General features: G+C 36.1%; 1 protein-coding gene across 1 annotated transcript in view; it reads right to left on the reverse strand.

The window, feature by feature from the left end:
- Positions 1-15,094, reverse strand: part of LOC123230481 (vomeronasal type-2 receptor 26-like) — a 30,147-nt gene extending 15,053 nt beyond the window's left edge. Inside the window, exons 1-2 of the mRNA XM_044656627.1 lie at positions 14,913-15,094; positions 14,275-14,566 (exon numbers count right to left, since the gene is read on the reverse strand). Coding sequence (XP_044512562.1) covers positions 14,275-14,566; positions 14,913-15,094 — 474 coding nt within the window. The remainder of the gene's footprint in view (positions 1-14,274; positions 14,567-14,912) is intronic.
- Between the last annotated feature and the right edge of the window lie 7,618 nt (positions 15,095-22,712).

The following is a 22,712-nucleotide window of genomic DNA, read 5'->3' on the forward strand; positions in this document are numbered from 1 at the left end:
GGCCTGGAGTCAGGGAGACCTGAGTTCAAATGTGGCCTGAGACATTCTTTAGTTGTGTGATCCTGCAGAAGTTATTTAACCCTATTTGCCTAAATCATCTCATCTGTAACAGGAATTGCAAAAGGAAATGACAATTTACTCATGTGTCATTGCCAACAAAACCACCAAGAAACTGCAAATGGGACCACAAGTAATCAGACATGAATGAAGGAAATGAAAAACCTCAACCATAATCTTGTGGTAAGCCTTCCATTTCCCATCTTCATTTAGAAAGAAATATCTTTTAGGAATATTTAGAAATAGCAAATTATAGCTATTTAAAAGACATGGAATAGATCCAAATTCTATAATTGTGATGTTTCCAATTCCCATCCATAGATTTTTATTTAGAGGAGACATACATGTGAGCATTAAATATTAAGACAGCCACTGAGAAGACTAGAGCTGACTGTACAAGTACTAAACCTGACATTCATTTGTAACATTTCTATATCACCAAGTAATGTGTGTTTTTCAGGACATATAGGTGAAGCATTTCAAAGGGTTCTACTAATATTGCTGCCAGTGTTATTAATTACTTTTGGGGTATTTGCTCTTTAATGGTTCAATGAATACTATACTGTCCCTTCCACTTTTGCAAAACTCCTTTTTGTCCATTTTCCTACTCCCATCATTCTTTGTTTCTGGTCTAAAATTGACTCCTTCCAAACTGATATTCAGATAATTAGGAAATAAATATTAATGTATCCCCTATTTGTTAAGACCTGTGATAAAAACTGAGAAAGAAAAAAATGGGAAAAAGCAGCCCCTAATGTTAATGAGTTTGAAGTCAAATGAAGGGGGATCCCTACTCTAGGTCTACAAAATGAGGAAGTATTGACACATGTTTAGAGAACCTTGTCTACTAGGGAAACCATAGTGAGTGAGAGCATAAAGAGTTTTGTCAAACTCCTTTTTATGACAAATATTGTGCTGATACCTAAACCAGGGAGAGAAAAAAACAGAGAAAGAAAAAGAATAATATAGATGAATCTATTAAAGAATATAGATACAAAAAATCTAAATAAAATACTAGCTAGTACACTACAATATGTCATAAAGATAATATATTGTACCTGAACAGGATTTATACCAAGAATGCAGGAATGTTTTAATATAAGAAAAACTATCAACATAATTTATATCAATAACAAAAGTAATAAAATGCAACTATCTCAATAGATATGAAAAAAGCCTTTGACAAAATATAACTCATTTCTATCAAAAGCACTGGAAAGCATTGGCATAAATGAGTTTTTTTCTTAAAATTATAAGAAGCATCTACCTAAAACTATTAACAAGTACAATTTGGAAAGGGGATGAGCTAGAGCCTTCTCAATGAGATCAGGAGGGAAACAAGAATGCTCATTATTAGCAATATTATTACATAATATTAGAAATGCAAGCAATAACAATAAGAGAAGAACAAGAAATAGAAGGAATCATATTGGCAAAGAGATAATAAAGCTATCTGTGTGCAGATGACACAGTAGTATATATGGACAATTCTTGAGATTCAGGTATGACATTAGTTGAAACTATCAATAATTTTAGCAAAATGACAGGATATAAAATCAACATACAAACAGATTTCTATATATTACCAATAAAATCCAGCAAGAAAGGATAGAGATGATCCATTTAAAATAATCACAAATAGAATAAAATACATGTGAGGATGCCTGATAAAACAACCCTTGGTACAACATGAACATAATTATTAAACATTTTTTACACAAATAAGGTAAGATCTAAATAAATGGAGAAATATTAATTATTCATCTGTAGGCAGAGATAATATATTTAAAATGACAAATCCAATCTAATTAATCTATATATATTCAATTCATCCCAAATACATTACCAAAAATAGTTTAGCTTGAAAAAAATAGCAAAATTTATTTGGAAAAACAAAAGATCAAGAATAGCAAAATAACTGAGTGGAAAAAATAAAAGAAAGAGACCTATCAGAACCACGTATTAAATTATACTATAAAGCAGTAATTTTCAAAACTATCTGGTACTGTCTAAGAAATAGAAAGATAGAGATCAAGAGAGACATACAACAATAAAAAGTACAATATTATAATAACCTTGTCAATAAAAATGTAAATCTGGGTTTTGAATGACTATTCAGTCAATAACTATTTCGTAAAAATTTTGGGGACAACTGGAAAGAAGTTTGAAGAAACTGGGTATAGTCCAATCTAATACCATTTACTAAGATAAGATCAAAATGAATACATGTTCTAGACATAAAAGAATATATTAAAAGCAAATAAGAACAGGAACATATTACCCTTTAAATGAATGGAGGGGAGAGAAATTTATAAGTCAACAAGAGATGGAGAGCATTGTGAAATATCAAATATGTAATTTTGAGTATGTCAAATTTAAAAGACTTTGTGCCAATGAAACAAATGCCAATATTGGAAGGAAAGCAGAAAACTGGGGAGAGGGGAATTTATACGTAGACTTTCAGATAGAAGTCTTATATTGAAAACATATAGAGAATTTTGTCAAATGCATAAGAATAAGAGAAGAGCCATTACCCAAATGATAAAATGGGCAAAATATATGAACAGACAATTTTAGGTGATGAAATCAAAGCCATATATAATTCATGAAAAAATACCCTTAATCAGTGCTGATTAGAGAAGTGCCCACCAAAACAATTCTGAGATATCATCTCATGCCCATTATAGTGGCTAATTTAAAAAAATTGGAAAAATTACTTGGAATAATGAACAATGAAATGAGTAGAATGAGGGAATGTTATAGACAACAACAGAAATAATATTTAAAGAATAAATTGTGAATGTTACCTTTAGAGAGTAAACTGAAAGTAAAAAACCATGAAAGACAATTTATGTGGGCATGTTGGTTTTCTGGGCAATACTTTCTCTGATGTGAGGAGCGTGATGGAGGGTGGTTGGAATCCTTGTGGATTAATTTCATAAATAAAAAAAGAAAAAAAGAATAGGATACGCACAAGGAAACAGACAAGCAGGAAAGCTTTGGAAGTTTTTTGTGGGATTTATTATGTAGATATGAGGAAAAGTAAACTAAATATTTCAGAGATTTATCACTTCATTTATGTTCAATCTTCTTTTTCTTTGTACATAGAAATTGTTGCTTTATTTGGTTTTGCAAAATTTAGAATTAAAAGCATGAAATAAAATGTTGGAAAAAAGAAACAAGGGGAAAAATAATAAGGAAACACTGGTGATGGAAATGAGTCATAGCATGAATAATGGGACAAGGAGACATATGCTGAGAATAAAAGCACCTGTACAATCAGGTGTCCTAATGGTATCCAACATAAAATGAGCTGCCAGCTATACATACCTCTCACTGCTTAAAGGAGTTATTATTTGCGAAGTGCCTAGCACAGTGTCTGTTATTTATTACATTCTTAGTAAATACTTATTCTCTTCCTTTCCCTATTCCTGCTCCTGTTTGGGACATGTGGAGATACATATAAGAGAAATGAAAATCCAGCAGGACCATAAGAAAATGATAGTTTATGGTAAGGAGTCACACAATAGCAAAGTGAGCCATCAAACATAATATTTTTTCCAATGTGATAAGCCAGTTATAGAGGTGAAGAATACTAGTTGCTTTGAAATTTGCCCACAATTCCATTTGAGATGTTATATCAAATTTAAAAGCCAAAAATAAGCATTTCATTTCATACAATGTGAACATTTATAAACATCTCCACTGCCTTTTAGAAGATCAAATTATTCTTTTAAATTTGGATTTGTTATCAGTTGCTAATGTTTGAAATTAATTGAAGACTTCCATTTTAAATAGCAGATACTGTTATAATTACTACAAATACCTGAAAGGAATTTATCTAAGATTATAGGCCCTCTGTCTCTTGGCTTGACAAATGCAGATTTTATGAAATAAAGTTAAGAGAGAATTTCAAGACTGTATCTTTTAAGAGAATTCTCATTGTCCATAACACCTTGAATCTGTAAGGGAAGGAGAATGACAAACTGGATGCTTTGAGAATTGAAGATATCTGATTCCCTACAAACAACTTTAAAATAATACCTCACATGAAATGTTGGAATGATAGGGACAACAAAAAGTCAGAGCAATTCATTCTTCCAGCAAAAGAAAGCCTAATTGGAGAGAAAGAGAGGTCTATCATACAGGAGCCTTTCTAGAGCAACCAGTGGTAGGATGTGGTGATGACAAAAGCAGCAGTAGTAATGAGAATTTCAAATCAGAAAAAGTAAGTGGATGAGGGAAATGGTCTGAAGGAAAACACAGGGGATTTATATACTAGCACTGGCCACAGGACCAAACACTGTCTAGCAATTTCATTCTCTATTCATTTATGGGTCATAGTTCAAGTGTAAAGAAGAATGCTTTTCTTTATGATGGAACAGTCATTTGGAAGAGCAGTATTGTAGTGATCCAGGAGGACAATGGGCCTTGACTTTCTACAAAATGGATCAGAAGTCCAGTGGCCACATCTCTCCCAAGATCATGCCATCTTGAAAGTATCAAAAACTTCAAAACTATATATAACTCCCTCTTATAATAGCAAAGGCAAAAAGACTAAAGTTTTGGATACTGCCATAACACCCCAATTCCAATGTCAGAAACTGAGTTGAACTTTAGTATAAGGTTCAAAGGCAAGAAAGAGTCTGAAAAAATGAATGAATAAAGTTAGAACTTGATCATAAAAATCTACTCTGGTGACAAGGAAGATTAAGGCAGAAACTCAGAAACTCATGAAATCAAAACAACTACAAGCAAATCCTCAAAGAAAAAAAAAGAATGAGTGAAATAGACAGAAGTCGAAAAAATTCATACAAGAACTAAAAATATTTTGGAAATCAAATAAAAGTGATAGAAAACTAGGTAAAGAAATGAGAGCACATGAAGAAAATTAGAGAAAAACAATTAACACTCTGGTAAAAGGCACAAAAATATCAAAGAAATTAGCACTTTAGGAAAAAGAATTATAAGAAAAGAAAACCAGGTATAAGAGATCACTGAAAAAAATTCATTAAAAAATTGGCATTTGGCAAGTAGAAACTAATAATTCCATGACACATCGAGAAACAATTAGACAAATTCAAACGTATAAAAAAGATTATAAGTTGTGTAAAAATTAGATACCATATAATGCTAGAGGAGCTGTGAATTGATACAACCATTCTGGAGAACAACTTGCTGAGGAAATAAGGTCATAAAAATATGAATTCCCTCCTCTCACCCAGCAATATACCACTACTAGGTCTGAATCCCAAAGAGATCCTAGATACAGGAAACAGAAATGCTAATACAACAATGTTTATAGCAACTCTTTTGTGGTGGGAAAGAACTTGAAAATTAAGAGATGTTCATCAATCTGGGAATGGTTAGATGAATGAATGGGAATTGTAGTATATTATTATAATGGAATGTTATTGTATCATGAGAAATCATTATTAAAATAATCAGAAAATACCTGGAAAGACTCCTATGAAGTAATTGAACAAGAAGTGAATGGAACTAGGAAAATATTGTACATGGTAAAAAAATTAATGTATGATGATCAATTGTGAATGACTGAATTACCATCATTAATGTTAATATTCAAGAGAACTTCGAGGGACTCAATCTTAATTCAAACTCTTCACAGGCAGATGGAAACTCATTCTTCCATGAGTCATCCAGAAACAATTTTACTGAAGCAAGTCATTTTTCATTTTATTTCCTCTACTTTTATTTTTTCTAGGGAAAGTGATAGGTGTCTTTTTTTAGCAACATGATGAAATGAAAATATATATTATATGACAGCACATGTACAACCTATATCATACTGCATGCTATCTTCGGGAGGGGGACAGAGCTTGAAGGAAGAGAAAGAACACGGATTACAAAATTTCAGAAAATAATTATTAAAAATTTATAAACATGTAATCTGAAAAAATTATTGGAAAAAGGAATTATGAAATATTTTATTAATGAAATGACTACCTGGAAAAATAGATCCAAGAGTAACAATTTATTTTTTAATTTTTATTATTTTTATATTTAAGTTTTTATTTAAAACTTTTTTCTGGAAAAATTTTCTATGGTTACATTATTCATGTTCTTTCTCTACCCTCCCTCCACAAACTCCCCCACCCCCTGTAGCTGATGCATATTTCCACTGTGTTTTACATGTATCATTGATCAGGAACTATTTCCATATTATTGATAGTTGCACTGGGACGGTTGTTTAGAGTCTACATTCCAAATCATATTCGCATCAGCCCATGTGCTCAATCAGTTGTTTTTCTTCTGTATTTCTACTCCCATTGTTCCTCCTTTGAATGTGAATTGTGTTCTTTTTCATAAGTCTCTCAGAATTGTCATGGATCATTGCATTGCTGCTAGTAGAGAAGGCCATTACATTTGATTTTTACCACAATGTATTCGTCTCTCTGTATAATGTTCTCCTGGCTCTACTCCTTTCACTCTGCATCAATTCCTAAGGATCATTCCAGTTCACATGGAATTCCTCCAGTTTGTTACTCCTTCCTGTAGAATGATGTCCATGCTTTTGCTTTTGTCATGATGTTCCAGTAGACTAACAATTCTTAAATTTTCTCTGCATGAGCTGTTTTCCACATCTGAAGTTCTGCCAATGAAGTGTTTCATATTTTCCTCAAATTTTTCATTCTTTTGATTTTGTTTTATAGATTCTTGCTGCCTTGCGAAGTCATTTGCTTCTAGTTGTTGAATTCTGATTTTTAAAGACTGAATTTCATCCCTGGCTTTTTGGTCATCCTTCTCTTTCTGGTCTGATTTTCTTTGTATGCCATCTTTCTGCTTCTTTCCCTCATTTTCAAGCTGGTCACTTTTGGCTTTCAAAACACTATTTTCTTGTTTTAGTTCATGCATTTTCTTTTCCTAATTGTCTTCAGTTTCTCTTAATTGTTTTTTTTGAATTGTATTCTGAGTTCTTCCAAAGCCTGTTTCCAATTTGCTGGAGTTTCTGTGTTTTTACCTGGACTTCCTTGATCTTCTGTTTCATTTGCTGTTTGTTCACTTCCTGGAAAAATCTGTCAATTGTAATTTCTTTTTTCTTTTTCTGTTGTTTACTCATATTTTTTCTTCTTTCCTTCCTGTAATTGACTGTGATCTTGGTTATCTGATTATTTGCTGAAACTTTGGATTTGGGCTATTTTTGTCCTGAATGGGCACTTTCTCTGCTCTGCTGGTTGATTAGGTTAAACAGATGGTTTTAATGAGCTTTGATGTAAGATCTTCCTCAGCTGGCAACAGAAGTTTGTAGCTACTTTCTCTACAATCTATGGAGGAGAGGTGTTGGAGTTTCTCTGCCCTCTGAAGAGTTCTTATCTGTCCTATTGATGATATTAAGCCAGGGCAGGTTTGATCTATAGAGCTTTATGTTCCCTGAGGCTAAAAGCTTGAGAGAAGGAGGGGGCAAGATAGAGTATTTTTGCTGCTTCTTGAGTGCCCTCTCTGTGTTTCTCCTCTAGCTGCCTCCCTGTGGAGCCCAGCTCAGCTGTGCCAGCAAGGCCCTCTCTCTGGACTAGTGTTTGCCTGCCCAGAGATTCCAGGAGCCACTGGAGACTCAACACAGCACGTGGTGGTGTGGGGAAGGGTCCTGGGATATCCCTTCTTCCTCACCCTCATACCCAATAGTTCAAGAATTCGGGCCTTTTTCTTGGCATAGAAAATTAAAAACTACCATATTTAAGGAATGGAGGACTTAGAATATGAAATTCCAGAACTCTAAAGAATTAGGATTACAACAAGAATCAACTATAAGGCAAAACAAGGATAATCTTTCAAAAGAAAAACATTGTATTTAATGAAATAGAAGATTTTCAAGTATTCTTAAAGGAAAGATCATAACTGATTAGAAAATGTGATTTTCTAATACACTATTCAAGAAAGTAAACATGAAAAAGAAAACATAAGAGACTCAACAAGTTTAAATTATTTACTTCTCTATATGGAAAGATAAATGTAACTTCTAAGAACTTTATCATTATTAGAGCAGTTAAAAGGAATATACAGAACTAGAGGTTGTGAGAATGAGTTAATTATGTTGGCATGAAGAAAAAACATGGATGGGAACCAGAAAGGGATGCACTGAGGAAAAGAAATTAGAGGAAGAATATAGAATATTTTTTCATATAAAAGGGATATACAAAACATAATTTCTACACTGGAAAATTAAATGATGAAGAGAGGCAACAATGCTTGAATTACACTCTTATGTGAATTGGTTCAAAGATAGAGGAATACACACACACATACACACATACACACACACTAAGTTATCCAGAGAAATATATCTTGCTCAACCAGAAAGTAGGAGGGAAGAGGATAGAAAGATGTAATAAAAAGATGGACTGAGGAAGACAGTGAAATTGGGGGAATATCTTTACATCAAGTTTCACTGATAAAGGCCTCATTTCTATAATATTTTGGGAACTGAGACGAATTTATTAAAATAAGTCTTTCAGTGTATATGAACTGGGAGTTTTCAGAAGAATAATGCAAATGTATATGTATATTATCTTGTGAAAATGTCCTAAATTGAGATTGATTAGAAAAATGCAAATGAAGCCAATTTTGAAGTACCACCTCACATCTACTGGATTGGGCAACATGATAAAAAATGGAAATGACTAATACTTGACAGGATATTGAAAGATGGTGACACTAATATAGTTGTGATAGAGTTGTGAATTGGTTCAAGCATTCTGAAGAACTATTTGCAAATATGACCAAAGGATTACATAAATGTGCTTGTCCTATGAGCAATAAAAACCTCTCCTAGATCTGTAGCCCAAAGATATCAAAGGACAATATACGCTAAAATTTCATATGAGCTTTTTTTATGGTGGCAAAGAAATGGAAAATTGGGGGAATTCTCACCAATTTTGATCATGAATAAATAGCTAGTGGCACATGAATGTGATGGAATACTATTGTGCTATGAAAAATGATGAGCAGGGTGGTTTCAGAAAGAACAGGAAAAACTGACATGAACTGAGGAAAAATGGAGTGAGCAGTATTGGGAGAATTGTACATAGTAACAACATGTAATGATAATCAAATGTGAAAGACTTAGTTACCATGATCAAGACAATGGTCAAGACAATGATCCAAAGATAAACTAAGGGCATGGGTCCTTGTCATTAAATGATGCATGATGAAATATGCTATCTACCTCCAGAGTAAGAAAAGATAAACTGATTTACAGAATGAAGCATACTCTTTTCAGTTTATTTTTCTTGCATTTTGTGGGGGTTCTGTGACAACTAATATGGAAATATGTTTTGCATGACTTCACATGTATAATTGATATCATAATGCTTCCTTTCTCAATAAGTAGGGGAGGGGTGAGAATGTGGGAAAGACTTTAAAGATCAAAATTTGAAAAGATGTATCTTATAAAAAATTTAAATTTAATGGGAAATATTTAAGGAAATGATTCAAAAATATAATTTTCAAAAAATTTGAAGGCACCTACAATAGTTAAAAACTGTACATAAGAGTCTGAAGTGCCTTTTCTACTCTTAGAAGAATGTAGTACAATGAAAATTGAAAGCTTGGCTTAACAACATTAGACTTGCATAAATTCTAAATCTAAAATAAGCCCACTAAACAGATGAGACCTCAATAACTATAGTCAAGGACAACTTGATTAAGCTACCTGTTCAGAAAGAGACAACAGAAGTTTTGCCCAGCTCCCTGATGCTCTTTGCCCCAACTTTGAAATGGAATATTAATCAAATCTATAAAAACTTTCATTGACAGCATAGTAATACTGATGTCAGCTCTTGCTAATCACAACTCCTGCCTTTCATTATTAAATGATCACACATGTGCCCACCCATCACACTATGAAGTATAACACTAATTTGGGGAAGCAGACACCTTCGTCCTCTCCTTCCATGCTGTATTTTCTAAGGATCATGGAAAGAGAACACCAGAATGGATATACCAATCTGCTTCTTCCCTGTCCAGGACCATTTGCTATGTATCATCTAGCGAAAAGAAAGATATAAGATGAAATCTGATACATGGATCCCATGACTTAGAGATCTCACTTTGGTTTCTAAATCCACACCCAGAGCTAATTCCCAATTCTTTGAGATTAGGGTACTTTATCCTCTGTTCTCTACGAGTAAGAAGAGAACTCCTTACAATACTGGTCCTAATGACCTGAATAAACCTCCCCTTGCCTTCTCTTCTAAGCACTCTCTCCCAATTCTAATCTATATCTGTGGAGCTACTGGGAAGAGTGAAGCTATGACTGACATAATATAAGGATTGTAGATAAAAATGGAGAGAGTCAATCTGTCTTTCCTTTTTAGGTGAGTAATTCCATAATAAATACTGGCCTCCAGTACTGGCATTTTCCTTTATCTCTGTCCCATAAAGTTGTCTCTATTCCTGCTCTTAGTTCTGCACTAACAGAGCAGTCAGATATATTAGTATCCAGCAATGATAAAGTTAGTAAGCATTAATGTTAAAATGCAGATTAGGCCCCCCTGCAAGACCAGTATTCAGAGAGGTCTCTTTCCCATCATTAACAGATAAGTTGTTTTCTGAAAGGAATTTGCTCATATCACAAGTGTCTAGGTGTCTTCTATGACCTTAATAAGGCTCTTGGTCTATTTATGGTCAGTGACAGAAATTTGCTCCACCACCTGCACACTGTTAAAGGTACATAGGGTGCTCTTAACATAGCATCACAGGTACTCTTGTCATTGCTCCCCCAAACCTGCAATTTTTAAAGCAGTGGTCATACTCAAACTTCCTTTTGTAAATAACTCTCTTCTCATGAAACTCAAGATTAACATTGAAATACATAGAACGAGATGTTATAGACTAATTATTCCTTCAACTCCAAGTCCAGGCATGTAAATTCTGCCCTGTAAGAAGGGGGTAACTGATAGATGGGGTGTGCTCTGTTAACCCCTTTTAAAGTTTTTGAAGTTAATTTGTTGCTTATAGTAACAATTTCCTACAAGATGACCTGGTTTTCCATAAAGAAAATATTTCCTTCCATCAGTATTTTATCTTGGCTGATACTGGGTCCTAGTAATGCTATTCCTAGCCTTCAGTGATGCTAAGTCTTTAATTTCTTCTATTTCTTTCTGTTTGATTGTTGACTTTGCTTCCCTTAATTGCCTTTTGGGTTCAAAAATTGTTTCATCCCTGGTCTTTTCAGTTTATTTGTCTTTGTCTATTATCCCCTGTGACCCAGAATGAACATTTGTAGGGGTTTTTCTCAATTCTTCTAAGGGTAGCTCCTCCCACCCAGAACAGTGCATTTGGAAATATAATTTTATGTGTAAACTGCTGCCTTTTCAAATTGTCTGCAGATGTGCTGCAGATTGGCCTTGGCTGGGTCCCTGGACCCCCAAATTTATTCTCCTGCCTCGAGTACCATATCTAGAAAGTTACTGGGATGTCCTCCTATCTTTTGCCTTAATGCCTCAAACTGACCCCAGTTATTTGGCCTTTTTGCAAACTTGGACATTGCTTCTGTCAAATCCTCCCTACATCTTTTTAAATATGCATGGTTGTGAGGATTAGATAATTCCACATCATTGTAATCTTATGGCCTTGATATGTCTATTGTTGTTTCCTGTCTCTTTTATGAATTGTTGTGCTTGTGATCATGTAAATAATTCCTCTAACAGATTTTCTATGCCCCTCTAAGATGGATCATAAAGTCTTAAGGCCCTTTTACATTCCTTTAAACATCTTTGTGGATTTTCATTCCAATTGGGTATTCTGTCGTTTAAACTTTCCAGGCCACTACTTGTGAATGGTCTGTGGGTCTTTGTATATACTATCCCCTGATCAGCTTTTAGGATGGACTTATCCTGTAAGGGGAGTATGGGAATTGAAGCTTATGCTCCTTCAACTGTGGTATTGCTATTGTTTTCATTGCTCTGCCTTATAGTATTGTCATTGTACCTTTGTTGTATCTTACATTCCCCCCTTATGCTTTTCCCACACCCAGATATTTTTCCATCTTTGCATCCATCATTTTGTCAAGTTCTTGTTTCAGTGTGTTTAATGTCCATTTGTCTTCAGTTTTGTATCCTACAATTTGCCTGAATTGTTTTTGCAGTATCCAGTAAAATTGTAGGAAGGATGCTAAAGCTGCCATCACTTGGGATATAACCAGACACTCTCTCCAATTCTATTTCCATCCATCTATAAGTGTCTATAAAGTGCAACACCTGCAACAAGTAAAATGGAATTGTCTCCACCCACAACCCGTATATCATGGACCAGAAAGAGTATATCAAGTGAACTGCTGATCAAAATAAATAGTATTCGTCCTATTGCCCATTCCATGCTTGCAAATGTCTTCTGCACTGTGTCTCTGTCTGTAAGTATAGTTCTTGTTCTGTCTTTTGTCCCTATGGAACCTCTGTAGTCAGGGGTGGAGCTAATTCAAGAGGGCTACCATCTGACTGCTACTCAACTTTTTTCTATTAAATTACCTTTTCTGTATGTTTCAGGTTCTGTAATTTGGGTTAGATTCACCACTCTGAAAGAAGGGGGTGTAACTGATAGATGGGGTATGCTCTGGTAACCCCTTTTGTTGGAGTGGAAGTGGGCTAAAGCTATTCACACCACGCCTCCTTGCTAGGGAGACACTTGGGGTTGTTACACAAGAGGGGTTTCCCCAATATGAATAAATTAGGGATGAGGTATTTGGAGAGATATTTTCTATTGGCTGAACCCCAAACCCCCACCCACCCCTGCAATTGCTCAGAGCCAGGTTTAATCAGGTCAAGCCTCCCCATTGCCCCTTGCTGATAAGCAGTTTAAAATGGTGAATAATCCACCTTTCACCCCATAACCCATGAAGAGGTCATCTCCCTCCAAATTCAATACTCTGTCTTAAATAATTCAACAGAGGTTTGTTCAGTAACAAGGTATTCAGGGATAAAGTGGAAAGATTTCAGAGAAGAGGGTGAAGGTGCAATTAATATGGTCCAATCTTAGTCTTTCCTAGGGCTGAGCAGTAACTTTGATTTCTTCTGTAACTTTCAATCTTCGTTAACTGTCTCAGGATCACAATAAAACTCCTATCCTACAAGGTTACAAATGGCTAAAGAGGGAATGTCATATCTAAACTCAGCTTAGGCTTAGTTAGCCTCCAAGGGCCAACTCCCTCCCACCAGAGTCTCTGGCTCTTTGGCCAATAAGGGTAACTGAAATATTTGTCTTCCAAGATGTTCATTGAAGATGCAGAATCAATGAGGCTGGCCATAGTAACAGTAGGTCTGGTAAAATCTCAGATTTAGGGTTTTTGAGATATTCAGGGTCCCACAAAAACACTACCTCCCACCTCCCTGTCCTCCCTAAAAGTCCAGATAACAGTAAGTGTTGGTTTTTCCTTCCCAGAATTCTCAGCCTCAGCTCAACTGTCACCTCTCCTGGGTTCTCAGAATTCCATCAAAATGCAGTCTTGGGGGACATCTGGGTGGCTTAGAGGATTGAGAGTCAGGCCCAGAGATAGGAAGTCCTGAGTTAAAATTTGGCCTCAGAAACTTCCTAGCTGTATGATTCTGGGTAAGTCACTTACCCCCATTTCTTAGCTCTTACTGCTCTTTTGTCTTAGAACCAATAACCAGACAGAAAATAAGGGTAAAAAAATAAAAAAAATGCAGTCTTGCTTGGCCTTTTCTTTAGTCTGTTACAACCCCTAATCTAGCAATGTGGAGCAAGCATTTAAACTCTTCTAATTTTTAGGAACCTCATCTGTATAATAGGCAAGTATATTGAGATTCCCTGCCAGATCCTTGCATGAATTGGAATCTAAATGACTCCAATTCTATTCTTTCCCTACAATTTGAATTATAGTCTAGGAGAGAATCACCTTCCCTAATGACAGAGAAGGCTGCATGGCACAGTGGCACAGAGTTGAACTGTGTCAAAAAGCCCTGAGGTAAAATCTTGCCTCAGGAATTTATTAATTGCATAATTGTGGACAACAAACTTGACTTTTATCAGTGTTGGTATTTTCCTCTAGAAAAATGGAAGCAATAATAATGTCTGCTTTATGTGTTTGTTGTGTGGATCAAAGAAATACAGATATAAAGCATTTTTAAAACTTTAATGCACTTTCAAAACTCCAGAAGTTCTAGTTATTGCTGTTGCTGCTGTTTTGTTGCTACTATTATGGTTGATAAATCTGTCCAATATGTCAGGTTCAATATCACTCACCTGTGGAAACTTGTAGAGGTCGAGCAGGGTCCCCATCTGGACAGAGAGAATTGATGTGACCCCTCCGATAACTGCCACAGACCTGTCCTGCTCCCAGCAGCTGTAGTTAGGGATGAGCTGACCCTCCCCAGACAGCCACTTCAGGGAGCTCTCCAAGGTTCTCTCATCACTGTGGTAAGTGTTGTAGAGGTGGAAACCAAGGGAAATGTTGGGCAACAGATGGGGATCCCTGTTAATCTCCTCTATAGCAAACACTATAGCCAATGCCTGTTGGTAATTTTTGTGTAGCCACCTGTGGGGGTGAGTGCCATAGAACAGGATTTAGAAATCCTTAAAATGAATACTTTTCAAAAGAAAGAATTCTCCAGTCATCTGAGTCAAAACTAAGCACTCTGACAGTTGTTCAGTTCAGTTCATTTGCACTAAAACTGCATTCCCCACGTTCCTTGTTCATATATTCCTTCTTTCCTATGATGCCTGAAAGGGGAAAGCTATTCTTATGTGATTATGCTTGCTTGGGCCACTCACTCATTCTGCAAAGAGAGAAAGAGCATCCAGTTTGTACTAGATCCTCCAGTGGGTCTGGATGTGCCCTGACCCTAGAAGTTCTATGCTAGAGTGAGAGAGAGAAAAGAAACCTCAATGACTGCAACACTGTTACAGAGGATATGTTAAAGGTGAATGGCACTGCGATCTCAGAGAGCTGAGCAGGTGGAGGACCCACCACCTTGCAGAAATAAGGAAAAGCTTCCTGGAGAGGATCAAGACCCTTGAAGAGTGAGGATGATTTTGATATATGGTTATTTGAGGAAGAGGTCATTCTGAAGGGAGGACATGATACAAACAAGTTCAAAAGGTGTAGGGATTCAAATCTGGCATCAGACACTTCCCAACTGTGTGACCCTGGGCAAGTCACTTGAACCCCATTGCCTACCCTTGCCACTCTTCTGCCTTGGAGCCAATACAAAGTATTGGCTCCAAGACAGAAGGTAAGGGTTTAAAAAAAGGTGTAGGGATAAGATAGCATTCCTGCCTCCAGTGATTAATACCTTTGATGAAAGGCAAAGTCCTGAATCAATTTCCCCTGCCTCCTCACTTCCCTCCCCCAAAAAAAAGCATTTTAAAGATTGTGATTTCGTGCCAGATTTTTAACCAGAATATCAATATCTGAGGACAAATACTTCTTTTGTTTGGGACAATGTTTTTAAAAATATATACAGCTTAGTAAAATTTCTATATCAATCTCCACCTCTTAGACAATCAATGTTTGTTTTAACAGAGCCAGGTGAGCATGAGACAATACCACATCCTGACTACCTCACTTAATATAATTGCATGGACAGAATCTTCAACTTTGTCTTATGAAGTCACTTTTTGTTGTCTGAGGATATGCTCTTCTTTGTCCCTTCTTTTACTTTTCGTTGAATTTCCATTGAAATAGAATAAGAGAAAAGATGAGGTAAATCCCTGTCCTCAACCAAAAGTGCAACTCTAATGACAAATTTCTAAAATTGTATAGGGTTTAAAGGGATATTTGACTTTAGAACAGGATTTTTATTTAATGTTTCACTGAAAGATGGTAACTTCCCTTGCTTCTAAGCTAAACTACAAATTTTGCCTAATTAGTGAATAATAAAGAAAATGAGAATAAGATGGATATTAAATCATTAAAAAGTAAATAATGGTTTTTGTCTTTTTTATTTCTAATTGAAAGAAAGATATAAAGGGAAATAAAGGAATCTGGAGAGACAGAAAGTAAAATGGCTATATAGAAGAATTAGGCCACAAAGAAATTAAAGAAGAGATCAGAACACAAATCTGTCAAATAAGGATCCAATATATCTCAAAACCTATCTCCCTCAACCTGAAGGCAGATTCAACTGCTCACCTGCTTCTTCTCAGCTATCACAAAGTGAAATTGTCCAAGAAATTGGGATATTTTAGTCTGAATCTCATTTCAGACCTGGAGACTTAAAGAAGCTACTCTGTGAATTTGCATTGTGACACCCAGAGTTCCTGTTATGTAAACCAGGTTTTCTTCAAAGGAAATTGATACAGACGAAAGCACAGAACTAAAACCTGGACACAAGCACAAATGTCAACACACCTTCTCAAAGTGCAACCAAAGGAATACAATTCCACTTTTCCTAGATGCCTACAATCCAATAAAATTGTTCTAGAAAAATAAAAATAAACCCTCACATATCACCTGTAGAGAGTCAGACTATTTCATACATAATGAGAAATAACAGACATCTCATCAATATATTTCTACAACTCACTCAATACTTGTTACCACTATGTCCTGGGAATACTTCTCTTTCCCAATAAACTGACATTTACTGAGCCCTCAGTTTAAGTTTCAGGATCTGTACCAGGCAGTTCTAGTCAACTTTGTTGGGACTCCCTAGCCTGGACTGCTCTGCCTATCATTAAAATGTGACTAGCACCAATAAAAATAGAGGAACATGATAAATTCACTCATTCACAAGAAGAAACATGTTTTATGGTCTATTTTCCTCCTGTGTGAGAGTTGGGAGGAATATACTATCTTCACCAAAGGAAGAGATACTATGACTCTACAAATTGTTGCACTCACTTGTTATCAGATGTGTAAGTGTAGAGAGGAAAGATTTGAGCTCTCATTCCTTTGGATGTGCCAGATATTCAACTTGAACAGTATCAGTATATGCAGCAGAAATAATTCTGCCCAAGAATGAAAAAGAGTTACACTCTTTAAGAACTTTTTGCTGCTTTGGGGTATTAATCTAATTCCAAAGGATCTGTTTTATAAGGTCTTTCATTAGTTCCAATGCTTGTGAATAAACATGAAGTCAGGACAGGGAAGGCAGGGTTCTAAAAGACTGAGCTGAATCAGGACTAAGCTTCCTAAGAATGGGCCTTTTACAAAAGGAAATAGAGGGGAAAGTCAATCTGACAAAGGGGAAACTGACAAGAATGTAAAAGAAATTAGAGACAGGAAAAGATGAGAACTCCCTTGTCCCATGTTGCATGTGCCTGCCCTTGTAATCAATATATAAGGAAGACTTTTTAATCATCATGGCAAAAATAACCTCAGACAGATAGAGGCACTTACTGATAAGGCTTACAAGCTTTGTTAGGAGAATTTTCAAACAGTTCTTCTCCTGTTGCTCTGTTTACTTCAACTGAGAATAAGGATAAAAAGATGCCAATCAGTAGGTGTCCATCTTGGGAAACAATGGGATTAATCTGGTGGAAACAAGGATGCTTCTCTGTCCTCAGACCTGAGCCCAGAGCCTGCAGGAGCAGAGAGATGAGAAAGGCAGAAAGCAGTTGAGAAATGCTTTTATAAATATTGGACAACATCTCCTTGAATATTATCCTGAGTTTCATATCTGAGGAAACTAAGGAACCCCTCAGGCTAAAGTTAGCTATCTTAGTCATGGACTAAGGAGGAAGTGTCCAGCATCAGAAATGTCTTGTCCTTTCATAGATGTCCAGGTTCTTTTCTGCGTGCCACACCTGACGAAACACAATGGTATATTAACTGGGCCCAAATCCAAGACAAGGAACTTGATGTAGTACCAATGGACATTTTATTGTTTCATCAGCTTTTAGAATGAATTCTGTCTCACAGCACCCTTATTGTTAGGTATTGATGAGGACCAGTCTCCCTCCTCCACAGGGAAGGCTGGGTCTATTAGGAACTCTGGAGACCAGATTGCCTAGGGCATCTGCAGCTGAGTCTCTACATCCAAAGGAAAAACACATGAGGAAAATTATATTTTGGATGCTAATGCCCTTGTTCCCTGCAGAGTCTATAGTACAGAATATTTTTTTAAACCCCTACCTTCCATCTTTGGGTCAATAGTGTGTGATGGTTCCAAGGCAGAAGAGCGGAAAGAACTAGGCAATGGGGGTTAAGTGACTTGCCCAGGGTCACATGGCTGGGAAGTGTATGAGGCCAGATTTGAACCTAGAACCTCCTGTATCTATGCCTGGTTCTCAATCCAGTGAGCTACCCATCTGCCTCCCACAAAAGTGTCTTTCTAGAAAAGAACTTTATGCATCGTAGCTTCAGAAAATGGCTTGTGATTACTAAACCTCAAAAAATTCCCTGATATGTGACAAAATTTAAAAAAAAATAGCACTAAGAAATGGCAATTTCGCTGACAGTCTATAAAACTGATGGTCTTGTTATCTCTATACTTCCCTGAAAGGAGGATTTTATAAATCAGGTCTCATATTCAGGACTCAGTGGAATCTATTCTGAAGATTCATTATATTGTGAACACTATTCATAAAGAACCACCCCTACTTTTTCCCTCACTCCTTGGACAGGATCATATAGCATCACAGTGTGAGAGCTAAAAAGGGCCTCAATAGTGGCTTAGTCCATTAGATTTATGATTGAATGTTCTTTCCAATGGATAGAATTATATACATGTATAGACTCATATTCCCTACTTCGGTGAGGTTGTACTTTTTTGATAATGAGAGTAAACAATTTAGAGCTACCAAAGACCCTTGATGTATTCTGATTTAATTTCTTCATTTTACATATGAGGAAAGTGATGGTCAGGAAAGTAAAATGACTGTATTTACACAATATGGAGCAGATGAATTTTGATCTTTCAAATTCAAAGCTAATACACTCTTCTGCATTGTGGGGATTAGAAGCACAGTGCCCCTATGATCTGGAAAATCCACATGAAATTTTTGGTCCTCCCTTAACACAAGAGAAGTCAGAAATTTTTCTTTAATTTTCATGTGATACTTACATTATCATATTTTTAATTTTTGTTTAAGTATGCATTTCTGAGTTTCTAAACTTCTTATGTGTCATCGATGGGGCATTGTGTTTTGTCACTGTAGCTTTGATCTGCATTCTGACTCGAACAGTTCTCTCTCTGGAGGTAGAGAGCATTCTTTGTCCCAAGATGCTCAGAATTGTTCTGGATCATTATGTTGCTGAGAGTTGCTAAATCTTTTGCAGTCGACCATTTCACAATACTACAGTTACTGTGTACAATGTTCTCCTGGTTCTATTTATTTCACTCTACATCTGTGCATGTAGGCCTTTCCAACTCTTTATGAAATCATCCTGCTCATCATTTCTTATAGCACAATAGTAATCCATCACCATCATATACCATATTTTGCTCTGTCATTCCCAGATTAATGGACAGTGATACTTTGACTTGTACATAAAGTGGACTTAAGTGAGACAAAAATATGCAAAATTATCAGCCTCTCTTTTTCAGAACCATCAAAGTTCAATGACATGAGAAAAATCAAGATGACTGGTAAAGGCTGTTATAGTCATAATCTGGGAAGTGGTAGATGCCACCTTGACTGACAGGGATGGCAGTTGGAAGACTCAAAATGTTCCCAGGTGCCATGAGCCAGGGGCAAACATCGGTTGGCCCCATGGTATAAATACTCCTGACAGCCACTTTGAGGGAAGTCTCTCTGGAGGTCTCTGGTCAGGAGTCTCTGGACTGGGAAATCTCAGAGTGGGTGGTTGAAGGGTGATAGGGAGGTCTATGAAGAAGAGGGCAAGAATAACTCTGAAGCTATTTCCTGATAGACTGTGAGAGCTAGTGCATCACCAACACTGGTAGTGATAAAGCTGAGAGAATAAGATCATCAATACGGCTGCATCAATAGCTTCCCTGTTCTCTGGCTTGGCTGTGACCAGGTCTGGCCAGAGGTAGTGGAGTGAGCAAATATCCAGCTTCCACATGATCAATAGCCTCCATTCCTGATTGTCAACTAGTTTATAGATAATAGATCAATAGGGTCTCCAATCCCCAATCCTTGTCCTTGTTATCCTTTTCCTGAGAATAGATAAAGAGAGTTCAACAAGTACCTTCCTAAGTGGTATTTATATCACGGGCCCTGGGAAGGGAGTCAAATGCAGTCAGATCCTAAATGTCATCCAAGGCAAATCAATAGCCCAATACTAATCTATCTAACCCCAGGTTGAACCTGGAAAGGTTACCCATCTACTTAACCTCTCGAGGGTCCCTCTTGGGCAACTGTTAGAGAGCAAGGGATAAAGTACAGCAGCAGTCAAGGGTGATCAGAGTTGGTGTTCCTCCATCATCTGCAGCTGAGGAGAGTACAGATAGATACATCAACATTATTGTGCATCTATACGTCTCCTTTGGACCCTTTTTGTTTATAACAAGTCTCAGGACACAGTGGATCCCCTTGTCTCTGATGTCTTGCCGATCTGTAAGCATGCCACAAAGCTTCTTTCAGATTCCTTCATGGACTTTGGAACAAATTGTTCTCATCCACCTATCTTGCTCTGAGAAGTCTTCATATTCTTAAGTATATATGAACCCTAGATCAAGAAGAAATATAAAGCTTGCCAATCTTCTTGTATATCCCCAACACTCAGCATGGTGTCTAGAAAATCATATATATTTAATGATTTTTTATTTATTTATTAATTTATATGTCAAAAAGGTTTATTCCTACAGACAGAATATTAAGAGAATGCAAAATTTCAATTGTGGTTTCAGTGGGTACAATAATAAAGAAGCAAAGATAAGAAAAAAATGAACAAGTTCAAGGATATTAGGTGAGGACCATTTAAGAAAATGGAGTATATGTAACCATATTTCAGAAGTTAGGGGGGAAATAATTAAATGAAGTTCATATAAACATGACAGAATGGGTGGCCTCTACCAACTCTCCTTAAATGATTTTTAAAAATCACTTCTTCTTTGAGTCTGTGATGGATAAAATATGAAATATCTTAGGAAGCAAAGGCTTACCCTTCTGAGCATATATATTTATTTAACTATGCAAGATTATTGAATAATAAATTAGAAACAGGACTCTTGAGCACTAAAATAAACCAATTAGTAGGATATAAACCATGCCCCAAGTTTCAGCAATTAATTTCTAATCGTAAGAATGATTAGAGTTTTTCTTTATTTTAAGACTAGCATTATTCTCCTCACAAGACAAAAGAAAACACAAAATGAAAATTGAGTTATCTCCATTATGTATTTTTCTTTTTATACTTCTTTAATTTGTAAATCTGGTGAAATAGTTAAATTGCCTGCAGAAAAGTAACCAATCTTAGCTTCTTTGTCAAATAATCATCCATTTCATTTATATTTGTACTTTTAAGTATTTATCACATTCATTGCCTTCTGAATCTCACTTTTGGAAAAGTATCAATGATGCACAGACATGACTTTTCTAATTTATCTCCCCACATAGGCTTTTATTTCTGAAACATATTTTCCTTTGTTTAGCTTCTACAATTCTATTTTATCCATTTTTATCTGGAATACATCTAGCCAGCTAAAGCATGCAATGTAGGTGTTATCAAATAGAGAAACAACATTGAAAATTTGAGATCCAGGTGAAAGAGGAATATGAAGTCATTTGAATTTCTTAGTAGGAGAGGAAAGAGATAAGAATGTTTTGGAAAGGAAATGAGTTAATAAGATATATTGCAGGTGAACCAGTTGGTCAAGGAGAGAGGCATTTCCATAATTTAATTCAAACATGATGAGTTCTTTTTAAAAAACCCTTAGGGTTTAAAAAAACTCATCATGAATCAATATATGTGTATTGGTTCTAAAGCAGAAGAGCAGTAAGGCCTAAGCAATGGGGGTTAGTGACTTGCCCCCGGGTCACCCATTTAGGAAGTGTCTGAGGCCAGATTTGAACCTAGAGCCTCCCATCTCTAGGTCTGACTCTCAATTCACTAAGCCATTTAGGGCACCCATGATGAGTTCTTTTTTTAATTGATTAATTAAGAAAATTTTCCCATGATAACATGACTCATGTTCTTTCCATCCCATCCTCCCACCACCCTCCCATGGCCAAGATGCAATTTCACTACATTTTACATGTGTCATTGATCAAACCTAATTCCATATTATTGATATTTGCACTAGGGTGATGATTTAGAGTCTATATGCCCAATCATATCCCCACCATGATGAGTTCTTAATGAAGGTATTGACTAAAGAATGGCATCTAGTCCAGATATAGCATCAACTCACTGATTGTGGTAAATGGATGTTCTGTCTTCTTGCTCCATCCTCTTCTTTGAAGCCATCCTTCTATCTTCCATTCTAGAGTGCCTAGCTCCTAATTATTGAGAATTGTCTGTAATTAGCTTAGAGAGGTATCATTCTGAAACCTTAGTAATAATTATCCTGGTTCCCCAAACTGACCCTCTGCATCCTAGCTCTATATAATCAATACCAATATTAATATTCCCATTCCACAGGAGGGGACCATCATTAGTTCAATGTTATTGCTCACTGTCCTAGGGTCTCCCCAATTGAAAATACCCTCACTAAGCTTCTAACCTCTCATATATTTATTATAGTAAATTGATTAAAATGTGAGTCCTTAAAGGACAGGGAACATATTGTTTTTTTTTTTCATCCTTCATTTTCAAAGAAGACCAAAGACTT

This window comes from Gracilinanus agilis, chromosome 1 (genome assembly GCF_016433145.1).
Source record: "Gracilinanus agilis isolate LMUSP501 chromosome 1, AgileGrace, whole genome shotgun sequence".
In the NCBI taxonomy this organism is placed as follows: Eukaryota; Metazoa; Chordata; class Mammalia; order Didelphimorphia; family Didelphidae; genus Gracilinanus; species Gracilinanus agilis.